The following is a 26,752-nucleotide window of genomic DNA, read 5'->3' on the forward strand; positions in this document are numbered from 1 at the left end:
TTGAAATGACCTTCACATGGAGATGAGAAGGATAGGATAGGGAATATCATCAATAATGCTGTAATCATGTTGTATGGTGACAAGTGGTAAGCACACTTACCATGGTGAGCATTGTGTAATGTATAGAATTGTTAAATCACCATGTTGTATGCCTGAAACTAATACAACATTGTATATCACTTTTACTTCAGTTTTTAAAAAATGACTTTTAGTAAATACTCTTTTCTTTCTATAAGCAGGAGTGTTTTATTTTAAAATAACTCAAAACACTTTTCTCTTTTAGTTCTACTTCACAGGGGAGTTTACCAGTAGATTTGAAAAACATCTTGGAAAAACAGTTTTCTAAATCTTCCAGAGCTGCACACCAGGTAAAGGAAAAGGCTTATTTCTAATTTAAAAAAGCAAAGTCTTTGAACAAAATATTTTTCGTATAAATTAAGTCTAACGTACATCTCTAAGATTTATTTTTTATAATTTAAGTTACGGACATATAATTTCTATATGACTGCTAAGAAACAAAACTATCACTAATTTAGATATTAACTTGCTAAAGCAGATTTTTTTAATGTTTATTTATTTTGGGAGAGACAGCAAGGGGGAGGGACAGAATCAAGCAGGCACCGCGCTGTCAGCACAGAGTCCGACACAGGGTTCGACCTCATGAACTATGAGACTATGACCTGAGCCAAAATCAAGAGTCCGATACTTAACTGACTGAGCCACTCAGGCACCCAAACTTGATAATTACTTTAACCAGAAATTGTCAACTAATGGTTGACACTGAAAAATTGTTTGGTTCCCAAAGATTTAAAGATTTGGGATTCTTTGCTTTCCAAAGTTTTATTTTAAGATAATATTTTAAGATTTAAATTATTTTGAAAGGTTTAAGTGCTTGCAGTTTTATTATGCCTACCTGAAAGCTGTGAAAGAGCGAACTTTTTATTCATTGAATGATTTAACCATAATCAGATAACTTTATGTATAAAATTCTTTCTATGGTATTTAGTAAGTAATTTTAAAATATACATTAAGATGGGGCCCCTGGGTGGCTCATTCGGTTAAGTGTCCGATTTTGGCTCAGGTCATGATCTCACAGTTCATGAGTTCAAGCCCTGCATTGAGCTCTGTGCTGACAGCTTGGAGCCTGGAAACTGTTCCAGATTCTGTGTTTCCCTCTCTGTCTCTCTGCCTTTCCCCCACTCGCACTCTGTCTCTCTCTCTCAAAAATAAACACTTTTAAGAAATTTAAAAAATAATAAAAAAATAAACATTAAGGGGGAAAAATGAATAGGCAGAGCACAGAGGATTTTTAGGGCAGTGAGAATTTTCTGTATGATATCATAATGATAGTTCTATGTCCTTATACATTTGTCCAAACCCATAGAAAGTACAACACGAGGAGTGTATCCTGTGGTAAACTATAGACTTTGGATGATTAAGATGTGTGAGTGTAGTTCATGTTTGGTGAAAAATATACTATTCTGAGTTAAAGAAGATATGGTATACATACAGTGGAGTATTCTTAAAAAAAGCATAAAATCTTGCCATTCTTAAAACATGGATGGACCTAGACCAGATTTCATTAAGTGAAAAAGAGAAAGTTAAATACCATGTGATTTCACTTCTGTGTGGAATCTAAAAGCAAAACAAGGGGCGCCTGGGTGGCTCAGTCGGTTGAGCGGCCGACTTCGGCTCAGGTCATGATCTCACGGTCTGTGAGTTCGAGTCCCGCGTCGGGCTCTGTGCTGGCAGCTCAGAGCCTGGAGCCTGTTTCGGATTCTGTGTCTCCCTCTCTCTGACCCTCCCCCATTCATGCTCTGTCTCTCTCTGTCTCAAATAAACGTTAAAAAAAAAAAATAATAAATAAAAAATAAAAATAAAAGCAAAACAAGTGAACAAACACACATACAACATACAAAAACAGAAACAGTCCCATAAATCCGGAGAAGAAACTGGTGGTTGCCAGAGGGGAGAGGGTGGGAGGATGGGTAAACTATGTGAAGGGGATTAAGAAGTTCAAACTCCCAGTTATGAAATAAATAACCATGTGATGAAAAGTATAGCATAGAGAATATAATCAATAATATTGTAATAACTGGATTGTGACAGATGGTAACTACACTTATTGTGGTGAGCACTGCATAATGTTAAGCATTGTGGAATCACTGTGTTGTATCCCTGAATTTAGTATAACATATGCTTATTATACTTCAATAAAAAAATAGATATGTAAAATACACCATTCTGATGAGTGATAGTGGGGTGTACATTTGAGGAGGCAAGGGGTATAATGGAAATTTCTGTACCTCCTCAGTTTTGTTGTAAACTGAAAACTAAGAGAAAAAGTCTTCTAAAAAAATGCAAGGAGTATAGCTAAAAGATAACTTTGAAGGAAATTTATCAAGCTAAACGTATGTATGAAAAGAACAAAAACTTTTAAATTAATGAAGCAGTTATTCCAGGAGCTAGGAAAAAAGAAAGACAGCAAATAAACCCAAAGAAAGGAGAAGGAAGGAAATAATAAAGACTGAAGTAGAAAATGATGAAATGGAAACAGACATGTAGTGGAAGGATTCACAGAGATAACCATAGATTCTTTGTCAGTATAAATAAAATTTATACACTGGTATTGAAACCGATTGAGGAGGAAGAAAAGAAGACATCATAAGACAATTTCAAGAATAAACAAGGATACATTACTACAGATCCTTGAATATTACAAATACATCAAAATACTATTATAAATGACATCATACCAAGAAATTTGAAAGCATATATAGATGAAATGGATAAATTCCTAGAAAAATCCCAACTTACAAAAATTGATTCAAAAAGAGATAAAAACCTTGATGCAATCCAGAATTCATGAAACCTTGGCCAGTGACTATTCCAGTCACTGAACACTTATAGATTATGTAGTACTAAATGAAAGATGATCTTTTTTGGGTAAATGTGATTCATATGCATCTGCTCTGGTCATCCAGTTCTTTATGTAGACATAGTTTTATTTCTTCTAAAATAGAATATTGGATTTAAATTTCACTCTTAAAAATGTGTATTAACATGGCATATAATACTTGTCCCAATATAGGGGTCATTTAAAAATTCAATTAACTATTTTAGGTATATATGACAAATATCTTACAAAAGACTGAAGGAATGAAGCATGTTTCAAGCAGTTTATGAAAACATTTCTAACCAGTTGCATAAAAGCATCTTTAGAATTTCTGGCAGTTAGGGGCGCCTGGGTGGCTCAGTCGGTTGGGTGTCCAGCTTTTGGCTCAAGTCATGATCTCACCATCCATGAGTTCGAGCCCCATGTCGGGCTCTGTGCTAACAGCTCACAGCCTGGAGCCTGCTTTGGATTCTGTGTCTCCTTTTCTCTCTGTCCCTCCTACACTCATGATCTGTTTCTCTCTCTCTTTCAAAAGTAAATAAAACATTTTAAAAAATTAGAATTTCTGACAGAGATGTTAAAATTATGGTTTTTTATGTTGATTTACTGACTCTAGAAACTATGAAAGACTTAAATAGAAGAGACAGCCTGTGAAAGATCAAAGGTGATTTAAATAAATATGGTAGTTATTTTTGAGCCTTCCATTGTTCATTCAACACACTTTTGGTTAGGCCCCTCCCTGTCTGTCCTGAAGAACGAGAGACATTGGGTATATGGCATTGCAACCCAGCCTGCTCTCATGGAGCTTTTAGTACTCCATGGTCGTTTATTGTATTTACTGAGAGAAACAATTTTTAACAGAAGCATGAGTTAAAAGGGACTCTTTTCTAGAATGTGAAAGAGATTAAAATGGAATCAGTACATTCAGGGCTAATAACTAGTATTTGTGGGGATAGCACATCATCGTCTATAACTTTTAAAACTCGTATCTTGGGGCACCTGGGTGGCTCAGTTGGTTGAGCATCTGACTTTGGTTCAGGTCATGATCTCGTGATTCGTGGGTTCAAGCTGTGCTGACAGCTCAGAGCCTGGAGCCTGCTTCGGATTCTGTGTCTCCCTCTCTCTCGCCCCTCCCCCTCTTGTACTTTCTCTCTCTCTCTCTCTCAAAAATAAGTGAACATTAAAAAAATAATAAAATTCATATCAACATAAATGTAGCTGTCCTCGAACTTTTATTAAATACTGTAGCAAATACGAAGTTTATGTGAGAGCTTCTCTGTTCCGTGTGTATTGTGGGGGAAGGTTCTCCTTGGACGAAAGCCAGTAGGCAGCTTTTGTTAATTGTGACCAAACTGCTCTTCCCTTTGTGCTTTGTGCAGTGGGCCTCCTTCTGGATCTTTACTGTTAAGAACAGTGAGGAATATTGCACACGTATTTGCATCTTCTGCTTTCCTCAGTGGTGTGCACGTGTATGTCAAGGAGTGAAGAAGTCTAGGCTTAACCTTGTAGTCTTCTCTCTCTAGTTTTTATGGAACTTTTGTGACAGCTATTGCCATGTAACTAAAACTTGAATTCAACTTCTATGATGTATGTTCACATATATATCCAAAGGTACCATTTTTTCTCACTTTATTTCAAGGTACATTTATATTTATGGTACTTTTGTTTTTTTAATTCTTATGCTCTTCCCTTTGCATTTAACCAAATCTCTCCTGATAATTTTATTGCATTCTGTTCAAGCACATGATAGGCAGAAGCAGAGCCAAAGATTGAAATAGCCATTTCTTGCTAAGAATTAAGGTTTAATTCTGGAGCACGAGGGCAGTTGTTAAAGTCTGATAGTGATCAGAAAATTGATTTCTTGTTCTTATTTGTCTAATTCTAGTTCCAGCCAAACAGTTACTTAAATTGGTGGCTGGTATTCTCCATTTGTGCTGTTAAAACTTCTGAATGCTGTCTGTTTGGTCTGGAGAAGTGAGCAAGGCTTAGAACCATACAGTGTAAAATGAACCACCCTTTCCTGTCAGCAGCAGTAGGAGTATTGAAAATGAGATGGTGGGGGCGCCTGGGTGGCGCAGTCGGTTAAGCGTCGACTTCAGCCAGGTCACGATCTCGCGGTCTGTGAGTTCAAGCCCCGCGTCGGGTCTGGGCTGATGGCTCAGAGCCTAGAGCCTGTTTCCGATTCTGTGTCTCCCTCTCTCTCTGCCCCTCCCCCGTTCATGCTCTTTCTCTCTCTGTCCCAAAAATAAATAAAAAATGTTGGAAAAAAAAATTAAAAAAAAAAAAGAAAATAAGATGGTGAAGTAGTACCTTTAAATTTTTGCTTTAAAGGTGCCATGTAGAGAAAGTATAATGCATAAAGCATAACTTTGGGGGTTTATGATCAGTTGTAAAATATAAATGCCCTATGATGAACTTTGGCATCTTAAGTTTCAGACGGAACACATATAGCTCTGGATTACTGAAGTAGAATTTCTTCTTTTGCAGGATTTTGCTAATATAATGAAAATGCTGAGAAGCTTAATCCAGGATGGTTACACGGCTTTGCTCGAGCAGCGCTGTCGCAGTGCCGCGCAGGCCTTCACGGAGTTGCTCAATGGTCTAGATCCTCAAAAAATAAAGGTAAAATTTCTGTCTTATAACTGGCTCATCAATGCAGGAGCATTTCAAGTGAATGTAGATGAGAACGAAGCCTTTAAGGTCACTGTATTACTGTGCCTTAGACCCACCTGAGATTGCCTGAATCTGCTCCAGGTTGTGAGAAGCCGGTCATGCTCTGATTCAGCCATTATGGTTGCACATATTATACGACCCAGGTTTAGACTCTCTACTTGGTGCTCATTAGAACGCTTGGCTTCTCCTCCTGCAAAAGTACTAAATCCAGGTTTTGGACTCACGTTAGTCACATCTTTTCATCCAGAAAGAATTAGCTAGGTGAATAGTTTATGCAAGATTATAGGAGAGAAAATGTCTTAATCTGTCACTAGTACCCATTTATATGCAAAACAATATGGCTTCAGTTATTCTAATCTGTCACAAACCATGCCTTCAAGGAACTCTGAGATAATGGTTCTGCGTTTTAAATACTTGATTTCAGTATAACTGCACATCTTTGCAAAATATATTTTCTATTTCTGTTTGGTTTTATCCCAATCATAGCAATTAGTGAGATTTTATTACATTTTTTTTCTATTGTGGCTACCAGGTTTGTGCAGATTAGGCAAAATTATGTTCAAATTTTTAACTGGAGCATTTTTCTTGACAGCAATTGAACCTGGCCATGATTAACTATGTCTTAGTAGTCTACGGACTTGCTATTTCTCTCCTTGGGATAGGACAGCCGGAGGTAAGATTTGTAACAGAGATGATAAACAGTTAAAATATGCCATTTTAGAAGATATGTGAAAAATAGTTTTGCCACTTCGGTTTATTTCTTTCTGTGTACTTGCTTGATATTTTTTTTCTGAAATACCTGTTTGTGGTTTTTGTTTTTTTTTTTAAAGAAAAATTAGTTTGTGATCCCATTAGAAAAAAGCTATGCCAGACGACCAGTAGAAATTTACTTTTTACTTGTATAAAAAGTAAAGCACCTACTGTATCATTACAGATTTAAGAAACATGTTGAGTGAAAAAGACAAGTTAGAGAACATGACAAACATTGTGATAACCACTTATGTACAGTTTGGAAAACTTGTGCAACAATAGTAGATATTGTTTATGACTATTTCTGCCTTTTGTAAAGGTAAAAAAAAACACTGGCTAGCCCTACATCAAGTTGGAGATAATGGTTGCATTTAGTGATGGAAGGAAGGAATGGCCTTGGGGAGATTAAGAAAGGAGAGTTCAACTTTGTGTTAAGTTCTCTTAGTTCTGGCTACCAAGTATTTGGGTATTTTATTATCTTCTGGAACACAGGCTTCCCTTAAGCACATAGAATCAGTGTATAGGTGTGAGCACACATGGTTTTCATTACTCATGGTCCTTCAGTGCTCTCCTGCAAAGTTTCCTTAACTGCAGTGCACGCAGCATTATACAGTTGACTCTTGAACAACATGGTTTTGAACTGCATGGGTCCACTTACACGTGGATTTTTTTGAAAAATATAGTATAGTACTGTGAATATATTTTCTCATGATTTTCTTTTCTGTAGCTTACTTTATTATAAGGATGCAGTATATAATACGTATAACATACAAAATACGTGTTGATCAGTGGTTTATGTTATAGGCAAGGCTTCCAGTCAACAGTAGACTTAGTAATTAGGTTTTTGGGGAACCAAAAGTTACACTTGGATTTTTAATTGGATGGGACACTTATGACCCCTGCATTTTTCAAGAGTCAACTGTACTTTGCTTTCCATGGTTTTTAGTTTTCAATAAAAGCCAAAATTTCAAAATTGCTGTAGAATTACCTCAGGTATAATATATCCTTTCTATCAACTTGGGCTCCAAGCTTCCTTGGCTGAGTGAAGCCCTGCCTGCTACCTAATAAGGATCAAGTCATCTTTTATGTTCCACTCTCACAGTGGTCCAGCGTCTGAGGTTCATTTTCCTTGTTACATGCTTGTTTCCTTATTATTTTTGTTTTGTTTTTAATGTTTATTTTTGAGAGAGAGAGAGATTGAGGGTGGGGGAGGGGCAGAGAGACTTTCAAGCAGGCTCTACACTGTCAGCTCAGAGCCTGACATGGAGCTCGAACTCACAGACAGATCATGACGTGAGCTGAAATCAAGAGTCGGACACCCAGGCACCCTGCCTTCTTTCCTTGTTCTTGATGTGACAGATGAATATCTTCTATTAGGGCCTGTCTAATTCTCTTTTCTAATAGATTGTTGGAGATAGGACTTTATGATCTCAATTCTTCTATTCTTGGCAGAGTGATAATATCTTAACCATGTTTTGCTTTATCAAAATTGAAGAAATAGTTCACTACATTTGTGATTTACTTTGAATTAATGAGACTGATTGAAAAAAACAAACCAGACACAATAGAACTTGGACATTTAAAAGAATATCATCACTCAGGGTAGCCCCAGAAGTAAGCAGTGTATTTACTCCAGGAGAGCTCTTGCTTAAAACGTTTTTGGAATGCCTCCTTTGGAACTGGCCTCAAAGCTTTAATGAACTCCCATTTTGTAGTGACATTTCCTTTTTCACCCACAATGGGGTTACCAGGACTGCCTTGAGCTAAGTGTCTTTTGGACTTTTTCGAAAACAAAATTCAAAGCGTAGAAGTTTCCATTGTTGGGAATTTTCAGAAGAATGTACTCTAAGTTCTATAAAGCTTTTGCTATTTTTAAGACTGAGTATTTATCTTTCTTATGCCACAAAACATTGTGGTAACATCATTGGAGTGCCAGCGGAGCAGCACTTACTAGGAGATAGGTCATGGTATGTTTGCATCCAGTCAGTCTTTATACCATGAACTCATACCTTTTAGTTTTAGCCAGCACATACTGGGCCCTCTGTGTGTGTGTGTTAGTAAATGCTCATTTGGTTGGTTGTCTGATGTGTCCCGCACCCATGTTTCATTCTGAAGCTGGATCACTTTCGTTGTGTCTCTGAGTATCCTATGATCAAAATTTGTATGTTTGCTAAGAAAATAAAATGCCGAAGGCGTGATTTTGCCATAGAAATTTTTGGATATACAGTTTGTAATACTACACAAAAAGAATCAACCTTCAGATAAAATCTGTTCTAGCCTTTCTTTTGTAGTGTTAAGTGATCATTGTTTTTATTGCTACTGAAGGAATTATCTGAAGCTGAAAACCAGTTTAAGAGGATGATTGAACACTATCCCAATGAGGGACTTGATTGCTTGGCCTACTGTGGAATTGGAAAAGTATATTTGAAAAAGAACAGGTTAGTAGGAATTGTACTTTTTTATGCTCAGGGTGGATAACTCATTTGAAGTCTAAGGTGGTGGTGGTCCCTTTTCTGGAATTATATTGTTGTTTTCTCTGTGGCATACTATCATAATTATGTTTGCTTGGAGGAGCAGCATTTCTGTATCAGTATTAATTATTAATTGAGTATGACCAGTCAGTTCAGCACCTAATGCTTCCTTTTTTTGAATCTTATAAGAACGTTTGAAATAAGGTAATGTGACACAAAAGATTGTATATTTTTTTCTGTTAGTATATGTCACTTACAAATGGTGACTGAATTGATATAAGTTAATGCTATATAAGTCTGATTATATGATTTTTTTGGTTACCAAAATACCTGTTTCCACCAAAAGCCCGTATAAATATGGTTTTAATATGAGATATACATCTGTTCAAAGACATCTTGAGTTAGAAATAAAAATTTGTTCTCTGAACTTACTCTATAGTTGGAATCATTTTTTTGTTTTAAGTTTATTTATTTTGAGAGAGACAGAGTGTGAGTGGGGGAGCAAGGGAGAGAGAGAATCCCAAGCAGGCTCTATGCTGTCAGCTCAGAGCCTGACTGGGGACTCGAACCCACAAACTGTGAGATCATGACCTGAACTGGAACCAAGAGTCTTTGGACGCTCAACCAACTGAGCCACCCAGCTGTCCCTATAGTTGGAATCCATACTCAAAGTTTAATATGTAGTTGTTCTCCAGATGTTTCTTATCTTATCTTCCCAAATTGCTATACGACCCTTTGGGAATAGGATTATGCATTGGGCTTTAAAAAAGCTCTCTGTTCAGTACTTGCTTGCACAGCACATAGACTAAAATTGGAATGATACAGAGAAGATTAGCATGGCCCCTGCACAAGGATGCACACAAATTTGTGAAGTGTTCCATATTTTTGGCACAATAAAGCAGTATAATTAACTGTAAAATAACAGTAACGAAAAGAAAACCCAAAATTTCCTGTTCTACACTTGCACTCAATATAATCGTAGGTATGTTAGATTACTTTATGAAGAAATAATTGTTGACTAATTGAATAGCATTCATAGCTTTTAATTATTCTTACATTTTAATCTGTCTTTTTAGGGGAAATTTTATCAGGCCTTTGGTACTCTTGGAAGCCCACTCTGGGAGTGTGCTTAGGACTTCTTTTATGTTTTTAAAGATTAAAGAAAGTTCTTTAACTTCCCAAAGTTAAGTTCCTGTGACCAGGCCGATTTATATAAAAATCAGGTAGAGGGAGGGGAAGTGAGGGTTTAGCAGTCATCTGTGTAGTAATAGCAAGTGAAGTTAATTTCAAAGTTTAGCATAAATTGTTTAGGATATACCCTTTTTATTTTTATTTTTTAAGTTTGTTTATTTAGTTATTTTTTTTTTTGAGAGCGAGAACATGAGCAGGAAAGGGGCAAAGAGAGGGAGAGAGAAGTCCCAAGCAGGCTTTGTGCTGGCAGCATAGAGCCTGACACGGGTCTCGATCTCACAAACCGTGAGATCAGGACCTGAAGCCAAAATCAAGAGTCAGACACTTAGCCAACTGAGCCACCCAGGTGCCTTTAGGATATACCCTTTTAAAAAAAAAATTTTTTTTTAACGTTTATTTATTTTTGAGACAGAGAGACACAGAGCATGAACGGGGGAGGGTCAGAGAGAGAGGGAGACACAGAATCCGAAACAGGCTCCAGGCTCTGAGCGGGTCAGCACAGAGCCCGATGTGGGGCTCGAACTCACGGACCGTGAGATCATGACCTGAGCCGAAGTCGGCCCCCCAACCAACTGAGCCACCCAGGCGCCCCAGGATATACCCTTTTTAATGCAGCGGTCATATGCAGTTATTCACAAGTTCTAGGAATAGATCGTAATGTGTAATATCATGGGAATTATGATAAATGATAAAGTCTTTGCCATTTTGAAAAGCATTTACATTTTGATTTCAAAATAATCTGCTGTGGGGTTCAATGTCTAATATTTAGCTGGTTGTTTGCTGTTGTGATATGCAATTTCTGGTAAAAGTTCTGTGAACTGTCTTACGGTGGATGGTGAATTTTCTGCAGGTGAATTTTTCTTCCCCATAGGCAAAAAAAAAAAAAAAAACGTTCTTAAATTGGGCAATCATTTCAAGATTGGAGAAAGCAGGAAAACTTTCTTCTCTAGTCTCAAGAGAATTATAAAGACTTGATTAACTTTATAATCCAATATGTTAGTATTCTTTTGCTGAATGGACTATGGAAATCGATTGACATTTTTTAAAAACATAAACCATAACTAAAACATTTCATATAGTTAAAAGTTTACATACACATTTGTTCTTTTAAAATACTGCTTTATGGTTGAAGATGTCTAGCATACACAGTCTCTTTAGAATTTTTTCAGAAGAGCGATTTTTACTATAGATGTCCTAATAGAGTTAAAAAAAAAAAAGTATTTATGATTGATTAATTTAAATGAAGGGTTGCCATTTCTCTACAGGAATCTAACTTATTAGTAAACAAAACAAATAAAAATGGAACAACCAAATTGTTCAGTTTTCTGTTTCAATTGTTGGAAACTTAAAAAAAATTTTTTTTAATGCTTATTCATTTTTGAGAGAGAGAGAGAGAGGGAGACACAGAATCCCAAGCAGGCTCCAGGCTCCGAGCGGTCAGCACAGAGCCCAGCGCGGTGCTTGAACTCACGAACTGTGCGATCATGACCTGAGCTGAAGTTGGACACTTAACCGACTGAGCCACCCAGGCACTCCTAATTGTTGGAAACTTTAAATAATAAATTACAACTTTAAAAGGACTAGTGTGCACCTACCACAATAAAGCCAGTGTCCAGGCAGATTTGTGTTTTAATTTATATTACTTTTATAGTAAGCAATGGTAATGCTTTTTTAAAAAGTTTTTATTTTAATTCCAGTTAGTTAACCTATAGTATTATATTAGTTTCAGGTGTACAATAATAGTGATTCAACATGCCTGTGTTTTTTAAAGAAAATATAGGTTGTATTGAATATTTCTCTACAGTGATTTATCAGATGTATTCTTAGTAAACTTGAAATCTCTGTGACTTTTATTGTGGGGAATGAAAATTCTTATCACAGCTTTAATATCTTCTTTCTTCATAATTCTGACTTTAGATTTCTAGAAGCTCTTAATCATTTTGAGAAAGCAAGAACCTTGATTTGTCGCCTTCCTGGAGTGTTAACTTGGCCCACAAGTAATGTGATTATTGAAGAGACTCAACCAGGGAAAATAAAGGTAAACATTGATTTTTGCAGAGAACTTCTAACTAACTCTAAAGAGCTTCTAACTGCAAAAACTAATTTGCACTGACTGACCCGGGTATCAGGAGACAAAAAGGTAGGGACACCCTGTCCTCAGCATCCCCACATGTATTTCCCCTTTAAAGACTAGTGCGAATCACTAACATCTGTTAACTGTTTCCTATGTGCCGGTCATACAACTTGCATTTATCATACCTTTAATCTGTACAGCAACCCTGCAAGATGAGTACTAGGAATATTCTTACTTTACTGTAGATTAAGTTAGGGAGGTTAAATGATGATCTCCAGGTTAAACAGCTAGGAAATGGTGGAGCTGGGACTTGAATCTCGGCATTCTGACTTGAGAGTATGCATTATTATTTTTTTTTAAGTTACTTATTTTGAGAGAGACAGAGACCATGTGAGTGGGGGAGGGGCAGAGTGAGAGGAGGAGAGATATAATCCCAAATAGGCTCTGGGCTGTGTGGGGCTGGAACCCACAAAGCCATGAGATCATGGCCTGAGCTGAAACCAAGAATCAGATGCTTAACCAGCTGAACCACCCAGGTGCCCTGAGATCATGCGTTATTGAGGAGTATGACTCACTGGTTATACTTAGAGAAAGGTATAGCATCATGGTTTCATCATGGTGACTATAGTTATTAAGATGGTACTTGAGGACTTAGAAAATAAATTTAGTCTCATATCCAGAGGCATAGAATGCTTTGCTACTTCTGAAAAGACTAAGTTACGTGTGGATTGACTAGAATAGGCCTTTACTTGTGGAGAACTTGGCATGTGTACAGAACTTGGCTTTTGGCTGAAGCTTTTAAAAGCACAGGGGTCAACTCTTACAACTCAATAATAAAAAGACAATCCAATTAAAAGTAGCCATTATACTGGAATTTTAAAAAATAATAAAAAGTAGCCAAAGGATCTGAATACCTCTATCTGCCAAACATTTCTACAGATAGCCAGTAAGCATGTGAAAGATGTTCAACACCATTAGCAATCTGGGAAATGCAAATTAAAACCATAGTGAAGATAGTACTTCACACACTCGGATGGCTGTATTCAAGAAGGAAGACAAGTGTTTATAAGATGTGGAGAAATCAGAACCCCCATACGTTGCTGGGGGACATGTAAAATGCTCTGGCAGCTTCTAAGTAGGTTGAAGATAGGGTAACCACGTGACCCAGTAGTTTCACTTCTGGGGATATACAGAGAAAGGAAATCATGTACTCTCACAAAAATGTGTACATAAATGTTTATTAGCAATATTATTCATAATAGTGAGAAAGTGGAAACAGCTCAAGTGTCCATCAACTGATGAATAATAGTTAAATCAAACCATTCATAAACCATTCATAAAATTGTATAGTGGTCCTCCCATAAAATTGAGTATTATTTGACCATAAGGAGTAATGAAGTACAGATAAGTACTACTGCATGGATGAACCTTGAAAACATGCTAAGTAAAGGAAGCCAGACACAAAAGATTGCATATTTTAGGATTCTATTCATCTAAAATTTCCAGAATAGGCAAATCTATATTTCGAGACAGCAAGTAGATCAGTAGTTGCCAGGGGCTGGGGGAGTAGGGGGAAATGGGGAGGGATGGGGTTTTTGGTTGGGTGATAAATCCGTTCTAACTTTAGACTGAGGCAGTGGTTGTGCAACCCTGTGGACATACTGAAAGCCACTGAACCATATACATTAAAAAAAAATTTTTTTTTTCAACGTTTATTTATTTTTGGGACAGAGAGAGAGCATGAACGGGGGAGGGGCAGAGAGAGAGGGAGACACAGAATCGGAAACAGGCTCCAGGCTCTGAGCCATCAGCCCAGAGCCTGACGCGGGGCTCGAACTCCCGGACCGCGAGATCGTGACCTGGCTGAAGTCGGACGCTTAACCGACTGTGCCACCCAGGCGCCCCTATTTTAAACGTGTGGATTGTATGCTATGTGAATTATATCTCAACGAAACTGTTGAAAAAAAAATCATCGAATGTTCTCTTTGTAGTAAATTGGGATGGAGACAGAGGAGCTATTGATAACAGAAAGCCAACACTGGAAGCATGGCCCAGGTCTCTTGGGGCGTCAGTGGCAGTGGGGTAATTCTCCAGGGAATGCACAAGATGCTTGAGGGTGATAGGATCCCAGGTGATGTGCCTCTGGCAAGGAGGAGCAGGGGAGATTCCTCAGGGTTATTCTGCCTCCTCTGACCCCCTCTGACTGCCTAAAGGACACTTGAAGAGCTAACCTTGTAAAATGAGCCTTGATGATAATAACACAGGATAAGATTTTGATTCTGACATTGAAATTCTGAAACTTTTGTTCAGTCTTTTTTTTTTTCTGACTCTATCTCTGGGTATGTCTCAGCCTCCTTCTGAAAGGAAAAACTTTAAAAGTTATATGTAGTTTATTCTTTGCTAAAAAACATTTAGTCATTCCTATGCTGAAAATGTTTTGAGGGCAAGAGGCTATTGAAATCATAAGGACTTTCATTGACAAATTAGTGTTGTTATAATATTATTTTTGTTTATTTTTGTTTTAGATGCTGTTAGAGAAGTTTATTGAAGAATGCAGGTTCCCTCCAGTGCCAGATGCCATTTGTTGCTATCAGAAGTGCCGTGGATATTCTAAAATCCAGATATATATAACTGATCCAGACTTTAAGGTACGTAATGAACATACGGTAGGACAGTAACTTGCAGATTTATGCCTTAAAATGGATTCAAAACAGATTCTGTAATTGGAGGTACCTAAGTTCTCTGGCTTGTCAGCAGTTTTATGTCCTCTTGTCTGTACCCCATCCCCTGGACTTCTTAGGTCTATATCATCTCACACGGGGACCCAGAGCCAGTCACTAAAGAAACTCTGAGGGCAGGGAGTGACCTGAGAAGGCAGGCTAGCTAAGTCTATTTCAGCTTTCTAGCCACTGTTCATGTTCTTTAGGAACACTGGAAAGAAAATGAGGTTGTTACCTCTGATTTGTTGCAATTCTAATTTCTTATAAAATTTGAGTCTAAGAATCTAAGGGCCATTGTGACCACTGAATTCACTCCTAGAGACCTAAATCTGAAACCAGATCTGGCACTTAAGGTTACTTGGCTTTACTTTATTCAAGACAGTAGCTGCCCACTGTTCCTGGTTAGTAGATCAGGTGAATACTGTTTATACAATATTTGGTATTATAAAGAATAATGCAGCTATATGCTATGGAAATGAATATGCCAGTCAAGGTCTCTGTCTCTAGCACTAGGCATTTTGGGGAAAGATTGTACTTCCCTAGGAGAGAATGTGATGTCCAGTTATGTTTGCCAGGTGAACGCAGACAGCTCTCTCTTTTATCTTAATATGTGTGTTGTGATTGTGAGGGAGAGTGTGTGTGTGTGTAGACATCTTTAAAATGTATATTAAAAATTGTTTTAAACCCATAGGGTTTTATACGAATCAGCTGCTGCCAGTACTGTAAAATAGAATTTCACATGAACTGTTGGAAGAAATTGAAAACAACAACTTTTAATGATAAAATTGACAAGGTAAGTTCACAAAATAGCTTGGAACTTTTAGTATGTCTATTGTATGTTGATTTTTTTCCCCTGAGAATCTTCAGAAAAAACTTTAAGTGAATATAAATTCCTTTCTGTGTTGTTTTTTTTTTAATTTCTTAAAATATTTATTTTTGAGAGAGAGAGAGCATGCGTGCGTGTGAGGGGGAGAGGGACAGAGATAAAGAGAGACAGAATCCGAAGCAGGCTCGGGGCTCTGAGCTGTGAGCATAGAGCCCAGTGCAGGGCTTGAACTCAAGAGCCGTGAGATCATGACCGGAGCCGAAGTCAGGCATCTAACTGACTGAGCCATCCAGGCACCCCCCTTTCTGTGCATTCTAAACATAACTAAAAGTTTTAAATTATTATTTGAATGATAAAGTAGAAAATCAGTTTTTGTTGTTACTTTATACTGGTATAAAGGCAATAGCCATAGAGACCTTTAATAAACTGTTTAACCAGTTTTTACATTGGGAATGTTATGGTTAAAAATAAAAATTTAAATGTCTAATGTTAACATTCTGATGTAGAATTGGGGTTTCATATTTTTTATTTTCTACCGAAATGTAATGAGATAATTTGTGCTAAGCAATCAACTTAAATTTGGTACTCCTGCTTCTTTTTGTGTTTTTTCTTAATTAGCAAGGTTATAATGTTAATTACCATTAGCTAGGTGTACTTTGAAAGAAGGCACAGTTTTGTAATCTAATTTGCATTCATAGAATTTGTTTCTGATTCAATAAGCTATTGACTCAAAAAAAAAACATTTTCTACACTGCTTAGCCTCATGTAATCCCCTCTTATTGGGGAAAAGAGTAAGGTGCTTGTGTGGTGTCTTCGTAGCAAGAGGAATTATTCAAGTTTGGTAGAAATAAATGCTCACATTTTATGCAGTTTCACATAGTTAAGTAATGATACAATGATATGAACAAATAACTGTTGCCGTTGAATCACTTTTGCTGTGTCTTACGTTAACTGAGTTTCTCTAGTTACACAATGCTCCCTTAGTGGTCTTAACCATGCCTGTGGGTTGAAATACACTCTGTCAATTAGTCCTCTTTCACTAGGATGTATTAAAGTAATACACAATGCAAATATCTCGTAATTTACAATAAGAAGAGTTCATTTCTTGCTGACATTGATTGTCCTAAAGTTGTGCAAGCTGTTGACAGAGTTGGGCTGTAGCATCTCCAGTCTACGTAGCTGTATTGTTTCTGAGTTGAGGTTGAAGAGTGACTGGAACGTGTTCTTGTGGCAGAGGGTGAAGAGGAATAGCCAGTTCATTCGGTGTTTCTTAAAGCTTTCACGTGGACATAGTGTACGTTATGTCAGCTCACCTTGCATTGACCAAAGCAAGTCATGTGGTCAGCCCTACAGCTGGAAGTATATTCCTTCTATATGGGAGGCTCCGAAAGTCGGAAGACAATGGGCAGGGACTTTCATTGCCTCCCTAAAGGAAGTTTCTGATGTATCTTGACTATTTCTGATGATTAAAATGGTATGCATCTATAGATTTATGCAGAGATATAGCACTTGTTTTTTTAATCAAATAGGATTTTCTGCAAGGAATTTGTCTTACCCCTGACTGTGAAGGAATCATTTCTAAGATTATCATTTTCAGCAGTGGTGGTCAAGTTAAATGTGAAGTAAGTATCTAATAAAGGGAAAATATTACCAAATTGTTAATCAAAACATTTACACCTTTTAAAATATGATTTAAGTTTGTAGAAGTTCTACAGTCTTATGTTTTCCAGGAAAAAAAAGTTATTTAATTTAAGAAAATATAGGAAATTTTAGGATGTGAGAATATACCTTTGCAATGAAAGATTCTCACGTTCTTTAATTTCCTAAAAGAGGAGACTTTTGACATTTCAGTTTTACAGTTTGAACTCTTTGATAATCTTGTTTCCTTAATCCTCAGTAAACTTTTGGGTATTAACGAGGGTGGGGTTCTTAGGGAAGGGGAAGAGTTTCAAAGGATTACCTTTCACTTCACAATATGGAAGGTTATGGGTTGTTCTAATGGTATTTGTAGTTTATTTGATCTGCTCACTCTTAATTTTTTTTAATCTTCCTAAGGTGTGTCTATTCTTTTGTTCCTCTTTTCAGTAAATTGTTTTGCTAAAATTTTCTGGGCTTTTGTCTGGGTCAGAGCATCACCACTGTTCTCTATCAAATTGAACATTGCGGGTGCTTCTGAAATGCTTGTTGCTTGTGGTTTTGTGCTTTATGTCATGGGAGTATGAGACAAATTTTGGATGTCTTTGTTTTATTTAAAGTTTGAACACAAGGTCATAAAAGAAAAGGTTCCTCCAAGACCTATTCTGAAACAGAAATGTTCTAGGTAAGATTTTTAACAATCAATTGGTAGTTTAATGATGTCTATTAGAATGTAATTCTGTTAAATGCAGATTTCTGAATTACGCTGTGTTTTAAATTGGCTGTGTACACATACCCAAGTAAGTGGTGGTTAAATGAATTTTGTGGATATTTAAAACTTGAAAAGAGAACTAGCCTAGAATGGTTAAATATCAAAAGCTTGAGTAAGAAACATTATTTGAATTTTAAGTAAAATTATGACATTTGATGGTGTGAAATGACGTTTGATTAGTAGATTTGGCATTTAGATAAAAATTATACACTTAGCTCTCAGTTGTTTAAACTTTAATTCCAAAAGCATTTTTCTTTTTTTTCTCTCTCTTCAGCAAATATTTTTGAACCAATGACTATTTCTCACCCTAAAAAACTCAATATACTGTCAGAATTACTCACTTCTCTATATATATGTTGTTTAGATCAAATAATTCCAATGCTTTTTCTTTTTCTTTTTGGTCCTGCTTCTTGTTTTCCATTCTAAGAAGTGATTTTTTTCATCGTTTGTGACCAAGAAAAAGCAAAAAAAAAGATGAACAGAAATATTTGTTGAAGAGAATTCTTTGTAAACCATATCAACCAAATTCCAATGTTGTGGGCTATCATTAGGATGTGAAAATAATATTTTACTGTGGAATCTTTCTTTGAAATGAGTGTACATATGCATTCTCTTACAGACTAATTTTTACTATTTCTGTTTACCCTAAGCAGTAACTTATATATATGATAATAACATTTGTATAACCTATACATGCCAGCCTTAATTATAAATCACTCAGTCATTGAATTCTTGTTTTCATGACACAAGTACCCTAATTTTAACTGAACACGTGTCAACAGTTTTTGATATTGAACAGAAGATGCAGGCCAAGTTCTAAATTCAAAGGGCAAATTCTAACTTACTGCTTGGAGAATGGTTTCTGTAATAGGCAAAGGAAATAGTTAATTGAGTTTATAACAAAGGTGGATTACCACTAACTGTAAATGCTTATCAGCCTAGAGAAGCTAAGACTGAAAGAAGACAAAAAATTGAAGAGAAAGCTCCAAAAAAAAGAAGCAAAAAAATTAGCACAAGAAAGGATGGAAGAGGACTTAAGGGAAAGTAATCTGCCCAAAACTGAAGAGCAGAAAGGTATGCTGAAGTCCAAGGCATGATGAGAATAATATATTCTTGCTTAATATGTCCGTCTTACTGGGCATTGTGTTGCTACCGAATTGAAATTAAGAGTTCAGTTAGTATGTTAATACCGTCACTTTTCTTGTGTTGCTCTAGATGGGGAGAAGTTGGTGTAAAGAGCACTGAATTTGGAAGCAGTACATAGGGATTCAAAATCCTAGTACACAGGGATAGCGGTACACTAACATGGGGCAGAATCTGTGTCCATGTCCTCATCTCCAAAGTGACGGTGGAAATAATAGCTGACATGCATATTCTGTGTTTAGCAATGCTCTGAACCCTACTGTGCAGATATATGTGAATGTTGAATGTGAATTAGCTGAATGTGGAATTAGTTGAATGTGAAATAATGTTGAGTTCAAATAAAGAAACCGTTCATAAAAGATCGATAGAGATAACCTAATCCAGCCTTCTGTTTTACGTTCATCTTGTCATTATTCCCTGATCTACATGGGAATGTCTCAGTTGTTATACTGTTCCTGTGAGTATATTTACTTTCAGACTTTTTTCTTTTTAAACACTTTTTTAAGTTGATTTATTTATTTTGAGAGAGACAGAGACAACGCGAGTGGGGGTGGGACAGAGAGGGAGGGAGACAAGAAGAATGCCAAGCAGGCTCTGTGCTGTCAGCGCAGAACCCAATGTGGGACTTGAGCTCATAAAACTGTGAGATTATGACTGGAGCCGAAACCAAGAGTCTGAAGCTTAACCAACTGAGCCACCCAGGCACCAAGTTTTTTTCTTAATTAAGGTTTTTTTTTTAAATTGAGGAATAGATGATGTAACATTGTATTAGTTTTAGGTGTACAACATGATGTATATATGGCATATTTATATATATTGCAAAATGATCACCATAGACCTATTAACTTCCATCACCATACATAGTTACAGAAATTTTTTTCTCATGACTAGAACTTTCAAGATCCACTCTTCTAGTAGCTACTTTCAAATGTGCAATACTGGGGCGCCTGGGTGGCGCAGTCGGTTAAGCGTCCGACTTCAGCCAGGTCACGATCTCGCGGTCCGTGAGTTCGAGCCCCGCGTCGGGCTCTGGGCTGATGGCTCAGAGCCTGGAGCCTGTTTCCGATTCTGTGTCTCCCTCTCTCTCTGCCCCTCCCCCGTTCATGCTCTGTCTCTCTCTGTCCCAAAAATAAATAAACGTTCAAAAAAAAAAACAACAAAAAAAAACAAATGTGCAATACAGTCTTATTAACTGTAATCACCATGCTGTACATTACATCCCCAGGACTACTTTCAGTTTTCAGCTGAAGGAAGTTAATCTTGTTTTCTACTGTGATGGCTGTTCCCAAAATGAAATATTTCCTCTTGTTTTTATGTTTTATTTAGTATTCCATTAATGTTTCACCAGTCAATCAAAATTACCTTTTCTATTGTAAAAGTCTTTGGTGAATGTGTTTTAATTTTGCATGCCTCAAGGGGCTAAATGGCCCTCTGTAAGGGAGATGCCTGGGTTGGGAACATGAACTTCTGAGAAATTTTCTGAGAAATTTTCCAGCTTGGAATCAACAACTCCATGGGATCCTGTGATTTAGGATCCAATAATAAGATGAAAAACCTAACAGTAACTACCAAATATTAATTGAATTCAACTGAATAAATGATCCCTTCAACTCCAGAAAACACTCTTTGCATTCTTAGTGATTAAACAGTTATTGAATGTAAATGTTGATGAGGCTGGGTTAGGATTGTTGAGGAAAGTAACCCTATTTTGGAGGAACTGAGTTTTTCGATGTTACATGAGTGGTACAGAGTGAAGGAGTACTTAACTTCTGATGTGTCTGGTTTAATGTGACTGTGTTTTCAAACATATTGCTAAGCAATTATTTTCCAAATTTCTTGAGTTTATTTAAAACATTAAGAATCCCTCTGAACTGTACTTTACATTATTATGTAATGTTATATTATTTCTTTCTCAGTTTATATCTTTGCAAATTGGCCCCGTTGCTTACTTTAACTGACCACTTTTCTTTATCCTTAGAAACTATAGACAGTGTTCAGAGTTGCCAGTTCCTTGATGACAGAATTCTGCAGTGCATAAAGCAGTATGCTGACAAGATAAAATCTGGTATTCTGAACACTTCCAAGCTTCTCAAAGAATTGCTTTCTTGGAAGGTTTTAAGCACAGAAGACTACACAACCTGTTTTTCTAGCAGAAATTTTTTAAATGAAGCGGTGGACTATGTCATTCGTCACTTGATTCAAGAGAAGAACAGAGTAAAGACCAGGATATTTCTGCATGTTTTGAGCGAGCTTAAAGAAGTGGAGCCCAAATTAGCTGCCTGGATCCAGAAACTGAACAGCTTTGGTAATGCCACTGAACTCGAGGGCTGCTGTTTATTAGCAGGAAGGCTGGATATCTGCCTCTGAACCCTCTTTTTTTCTATCATCATATAGGATTTTTTTAAATGTAGGACCACAAATTTGTCTGGTTAAAAGTACTGTTTCCTCCCAATTCACAATTTAGGTTATTTTATAGATAGGTTACAGTTATAGATAAGTTACCTTTTCAAAAGGTGTAAACACAAGAAAGTTCAGTCACTTAGAAAATCCAGTCCTATATTTTGCTACTATTTGTAAATGTGTAAACCACGTGAATAGTAGGCACAGTCATGGGTAAATAGCAACCCCCCCCCCCCCCCCCGCCAGGCAGCTGTCCGAGTGCCCTCTGGGACCGTGCAGTTCTGTAGACAGATTCCTTAGAAAACTTAGAGGAAAGAATGGATGGAACTAATTGCTTAGGATCACCGAGGGCAATCCGTATCTAAAGATCATGGGAAAAATTCTCTGAGGTTGAATCATAGGATTATAAAACTCTGCTACTACTGTTCCTGATTTTCCTAATTTGGTTGAGGAAGACCCTCTCCTCCCCCCAAGCAGCCCAAGGCCATGCGGGGACCTCAGAAAGCAGCTGCAGATAGAGTTGTTGTCTAACACTAGATTGAGAGTTTTCTGGGTACCTACCAGGGCACTGTTTACCTTGGTGACCGTGATGGCAACTGGCCTCAAATGGTAGATGACTCCGTTGGCAGCAGTTGGATACAAGGCCAGTAGGAGCCATAGCAGGGCAGTCCAAAGAGTGAGCCTGCCAGGCCTCTGCAAGTCACACGGATCTGCTGGAGTTTTTAGGGACAGGGAGCTGTTAGAATTCTAGAGTTTGGGGAGTGTATTGATAAATTTCTGTCAGTGGAAACAAAGTAGGATAGAAGCAAGCTCAACATAGTTGATAGATAAGTGTTGCTGCTTTGAGCATAGGTCTGCATGGGTTTCTGGTCCCAGAAAATCACTCTTAAGTGATCAGGTTGTCATTAGCATCTACTAACAATCAAATAATAAATTACAATGTTATTCTCACTTTAATCTGCTTTGGAAGATAGGCTCAGGAGAAGTAGGCTTTCTGGTTATGTTTACCTGGGCAAGAGTGCCTGCCATTGTTGCTTTGGGTCAACTAGAGCATTTGAGCCTTATAGTTCACTGATGGAAATGTTAATGTGGCCTTTTGATATAATTCACATTTATTCTGAAGATTAAAGTATCATTTTAATAAGTATGTATGCATAGTATTTAAAATTGTTTCTATTTAAATTCCTTCAGGCATGTTAATTAAAGTAAGGTTGTACTATAACCCTGATGTAAAACTCATGTATATTTAAGGCAAGTAATTTCCAATTCTTGGAATTTTACTTCTCAACAAAAGTCTATACTGTGGAGTCACATCATGTGCGTATTTAACATGAGAGGTCAGGTCACATGCAGGGTGTGGGAAGAGGTTAACATTTTAATACTAGAAGCCATCTCGTGCCTTCCCTTCAGTAAGCACATTTTTCATGCATCATGACCACTGCAAGGTAACTATTTCATCTGGAAGAAACAGCCATCCAAGGTAATTTTGACTCAGCAGTCTGCTTCATTTGCTGACTGATAAACCATGGCCAACACGAGGTGATCATGCTGTATCAGAGGCGAGTGGGAAGACAGAACAGAGCCAACCTTTGCCTTTTGGTGGCTGTTGGTAGGGTCAGGGCTCACCGCCCCTCCCTCAGTAGCAGTACGAGTTTGCAGCTACTTCTTTCTCTGATTGGGTAGCAAGTGGAGTAACAGTGGGAATAGTGACTATCCTGATTTTGGAGGAGGGTAAGGAGCCATTGATGGAGGTATTGGGTGGGGGTGGTTACCCATGTCCTGTTTTAAAGGCATTTGGAAAGCTTTTGCATATTACTGATTTTTTGTTCCTGTGAAAGATACATAGAAAAGCACTGTAAAATCTTGCTAGCTTGCACTAATTAGGATGAACATCATTTTGAATTAGTGAAAAAGTTGTTATATTTTTAAAGGAATTTAATGCCTGCTTTCATTGCCTAAGTCTAGTAAAAATAACCTTATAAACTTTTAATATACGAGCTATTTTGTAAGAAGCTTTTGGTCCATCTTATTCAACTAATAGAGAAGAATGATTGTCATTAGCCTATCAGTGTTAAGTCGTATTCTAAAATGCAAAATAGCTTGAACAAGTTTATGTTCAAATATGTGTTTTTCACTGAAAATGTAAGCAAATTATAATTGAACTGCTTTCAGAGATGTATGACTGAGTGTGATTTTACTGTAAATGATTTTCCCTTTTTCTGATTTGGGTTTTGTTTTTATTAACAGGTTTAGATGCCACGGGACCTTTTTTTTCTCGTTATGGAGCATCTCTTAAGGAGCTTGATTTTAGCATCATGACTTTTCTCTGGAATGAGAAATACGGTCATAAACTAGCCTCTATAGAAGGAAAGCAACTTGATTATTTCTGTGAGCCAACATCATTGAAGGAAGCACGATGTTTAATATGGCTGCTAGAAGAACACAGAGACAAATTCCCAGCGTTGCATAATGCTTTAGATGAATTCTTTGATATAATGGGTATGTAGACTGAGTTTTAGTTTATACCTAAGGGGAAAAAATATCTCCAAAGGACCTAGCTTATTTAATACTTAAAAAAATAGTGAGAATTGTGGTACAGCCAGCTTATGTGGGCAAATTAGTGATTAAGAATAATGATTTTTTTTTTTTGTCATAGAATCTTTTTACTCTGTTGAGCCAAGTGTTATAGAGATACTCAGATGGGTATATTATACTGACTACGTACCATACTGTTCTCATTTTAGGTACTTTAACAGTATCATGGCAAAGGTTGCATATTAAGTGGACAGAATTTATTAGTAAATGGTTTGATGTTTAACATTCAAGAAAACATTGCCCTGCAAAGGAGGTGATGTTTGCAGAATCTATAAATAGCACATCTGTTGTAGTGGGAAGAACTTAGAATTGGGAGTTAGGAAAAGTAGGTTATGGCCCAGCTTCTTCTCTAATTCAATTCATTAAAAACTTTGTTTTTACTACTTCTTCAAGGCCCCTGCCTGAGCTGGGTGTTAACCAGGTACTCAGAAATGTTTATACTAGTCCCTGCCCTCAAGACCTTATGTTGTTGAAAAGGGAGTAAAATGAATATACAAATAACTATAATATGGCCGTAAGCTCAATAAGAGAGGATCAGAAAGAGTGCTGGGGGTTCAAATGGAGGATCAAGCCCTTGTGCTCTTCCTGGGGAGGGCGAACCCTTGGTGCAGCACTGGAGTCCAAGCTGTGAACAGGGAGGTAGTTGGACACCTCCCAAGTTGACACCTGGGATTAGAGACATGGGGTTGAGGAGGGAGTCAGGTCACCTGTTTGGGTAGTGGCATGGAGTCCAGTTTGGTAGAATAGGAGGACTAGTAGTTAATTCCTTAGTTTCCCTTGGATCTTAGTTTCTTCATCATTGAAGTGATAGGATTTAGAGCCATTGATCTGTGTGGTCCCATTTTGCTTCAAAATTCTAATATTCTTAGATTCTATATTAATTTTAATTTATCTTGGGTACTACATGTATGTCTTATGATAATCTCCCACCCCACCCCAATCCCTCAGCATTCCTTAGTATTTGCTTTACATGTTGTCAGCAGTTAGACCTAAAATTTCATGCTTTGTTTTAAAGAGCACATTAAAAAGTCCAGCCTTGTACAGAAGTATCACACATTACAAATTTCATATGTATAAGGAACTGAAAAGCTTGCTTTTGTTCTGGGTCTTAGGAAGGAGCACATTCAAATACAGATGGCTTATTTTTCCAGGACACAGCTTCATGGCTGGAGGTGACGTGCTTGTTGGTAGCCTGAATTTATTGCCGTCAGTTTGCTGCTGCCGGTAGTAAAATACTGTCTGGGGACTGAGCTTACAAAACCCGATGCATGTTTGGATCACACAACAAAATAACTAAAAAGGACACAATTCTTTCTTTGTGTGCATTTTTTCTGATTCTTGTGTTCTATACCCCAGATATACTATGACTATTCCTCTGGTTTTAGTCATAGAGTCAGAAGCCACCAACCAAATGACTAGCCATCCCAACAGATTTTCTCTCCAAGAGCTGTGCTTCTCACCCTTACTCCAGACATTTTCAGTTTTGTCTCTTTTCATTTAAAGGGATGATTATATTTCTTAAAACTTTTCAGAATCCACTGATCTTGTAAATAAAAACATCCAATCCTATCACTAATTCAGAGTTTCAGCCTGTCTCCTGAACTCTGCATACTGTTTTACTGTTGGTAGTTCTTTGTAGACAACTAAAAGGTCCCTTAAGAGCAGTGTGGCTGAACCCACTTACTGTATCCCCAGAGACCTGTTTTTCCTAAATTTATCTCAGTAACATTGTTGTATATCTTGTATCTATGCAGGAAACCCTGAAAAAAGTCTTGATTCTTCCTTTTCCCTATTACCCCATATCTAGTCTGTCACCCGTTCCAGTAAGCTTTATCTTTGATCTCTCCTCTCCTGTCCATCTCCACTTCCCTAGGTCAGAACCTTAATAAGCTTTCCATGATTAGACCATGCTGGTAGCCTCCAAACTGGTGTCTGTTCTTTAGATCTTCCCACTACAGATCTTCCTCTTATATTGCCACTAGTGACTCTTCTGGAACATCTCTTTCATACAACTGTAACAATTCTGTTAAACACTTGCTTAGTTTTGCCTACACATTAAATTCACATCATCTGTGTGATTTATCATCACTCTCCCCATGTGCCCTGTGTACATACACCCCACTTCTTGAAGGTGTACAAACCCTCCTCGTACTTTTCCTGCCTCATGTCTTTGCTCCTGCGTTTGCTCCAACTACGTCCTGCCCCTTTGCTTGTTTATTTCAAGTCTCATTTTGATATTGCATCCCTCTCTGAGCCCTCCCTGGCCTGTCATTGGGCCTTTATCCTTGAAAACTGTATTATTCCATCAGCTTTGTTTCCATTGTATTTATTGAGGCACTTGGCACTCTGGGTTGCACGTATTTGCTTGCTTGTATATTTGTACAACATAAGCTTAGAATACAAGCGTATCTATGACAGGGATTATTCTCTGCATCTTTGTATTCGCAGCATCTAGCACAGAGTTTGATATCTAGAAGGCACTCAAATTATGCTGAACTAGATTGACATTTTGTGATTCTTTGTAGTTGGTTTCCATTTAATTGGCCATTTGCTCTTGGTTTCTAAACTAAACTTGTGTCAAAGCAAAATAAGGAGCAAAATATAGT

At 37.3% G+C, this 26,752-nt stretch overlaps 1 protein-coding gene and 1 non-coding gene across 2 annotated transcripts in view; both read left to right on the forward strand.

Annotated features, from left to right (window-relative positions):
• The window catches only part of TTC3 (tetratricopeptide repeat domain 3), a 127,926-nt gene that overhangs the window by 52,022 nt on the left and 49,152 nt on the right, over positions 1 to 26,752 (forward strand). The window contains exons 17-28 of the mRNA XM_086675956.1: positions 284 to 368; positions 5,384 to 5,518; positions 6,162 to 6,242; positions 8,645 to 8,757; positions 11,899 to 12,019; positions 14,581 to 14,703; positions 15,467 to 15,568; positions 17,131 to 17,223; positions 17,857 to 17,921; positions 18,946 to 19,082; positions 21,130 to 21,456; positions 23,799 to 24,050. Coding sequence (XP_086532082.1) covers positions 284 to 368; positions 5,384 to 5,518; positions 6,162 to 6,242; positions 8,645 to 8,757; positions 11,899 to 12,019; positions 14,581 to 14,703; positions 15,467 to 15,568; positions 17,131 to 17,223; positions 17,857 to 17,921; positions 18,946 to 19,082; positions 21,130 to 21,456; positions 23,799 to 24,050 — 1,634 coding nt within the window. The remainder of the gene's footprint in view (positions 1 to 283; positions 369 to 5,383; positions 5,519 to 6,161; positions 6,243 to 8,644; positions 8,758 to 11,898; positions 12,020 to 14,580; positions 14,704 to 15,466; positions 15,569 to 17,130; positions 17,224 to 17,856; positions 17,922 to 18,945; positions 19,083 to 21,129; positions 21,457 to 23,798; positions 24,051 to 26,752) is intronic.
• On the forward strand, positions 9,572 to 9,677 carry LOC112850515 (U6 spliceosomal RNA). The gene has a single exon (XR_003222641.1). It is a non-coding gene; the product is annotated as a U6 spliceosomal RNA (small nuclear RNA).

The sequence above is a fragment of the Puma concolor genome, chromosome C2 (genome assembly GCF_028749965.1).
Source record: "Puma concolor isolate L17-30 chromosome C2, mPumCon1.1.hap2, whole genome shotgun sequence".
In the NCBI taxonomy this organism is placed as follows: Eukaryota; Metazoa; Chordata; class Mammalia; order Carnivora; family Felidae; genus Puma; species Puma concolor.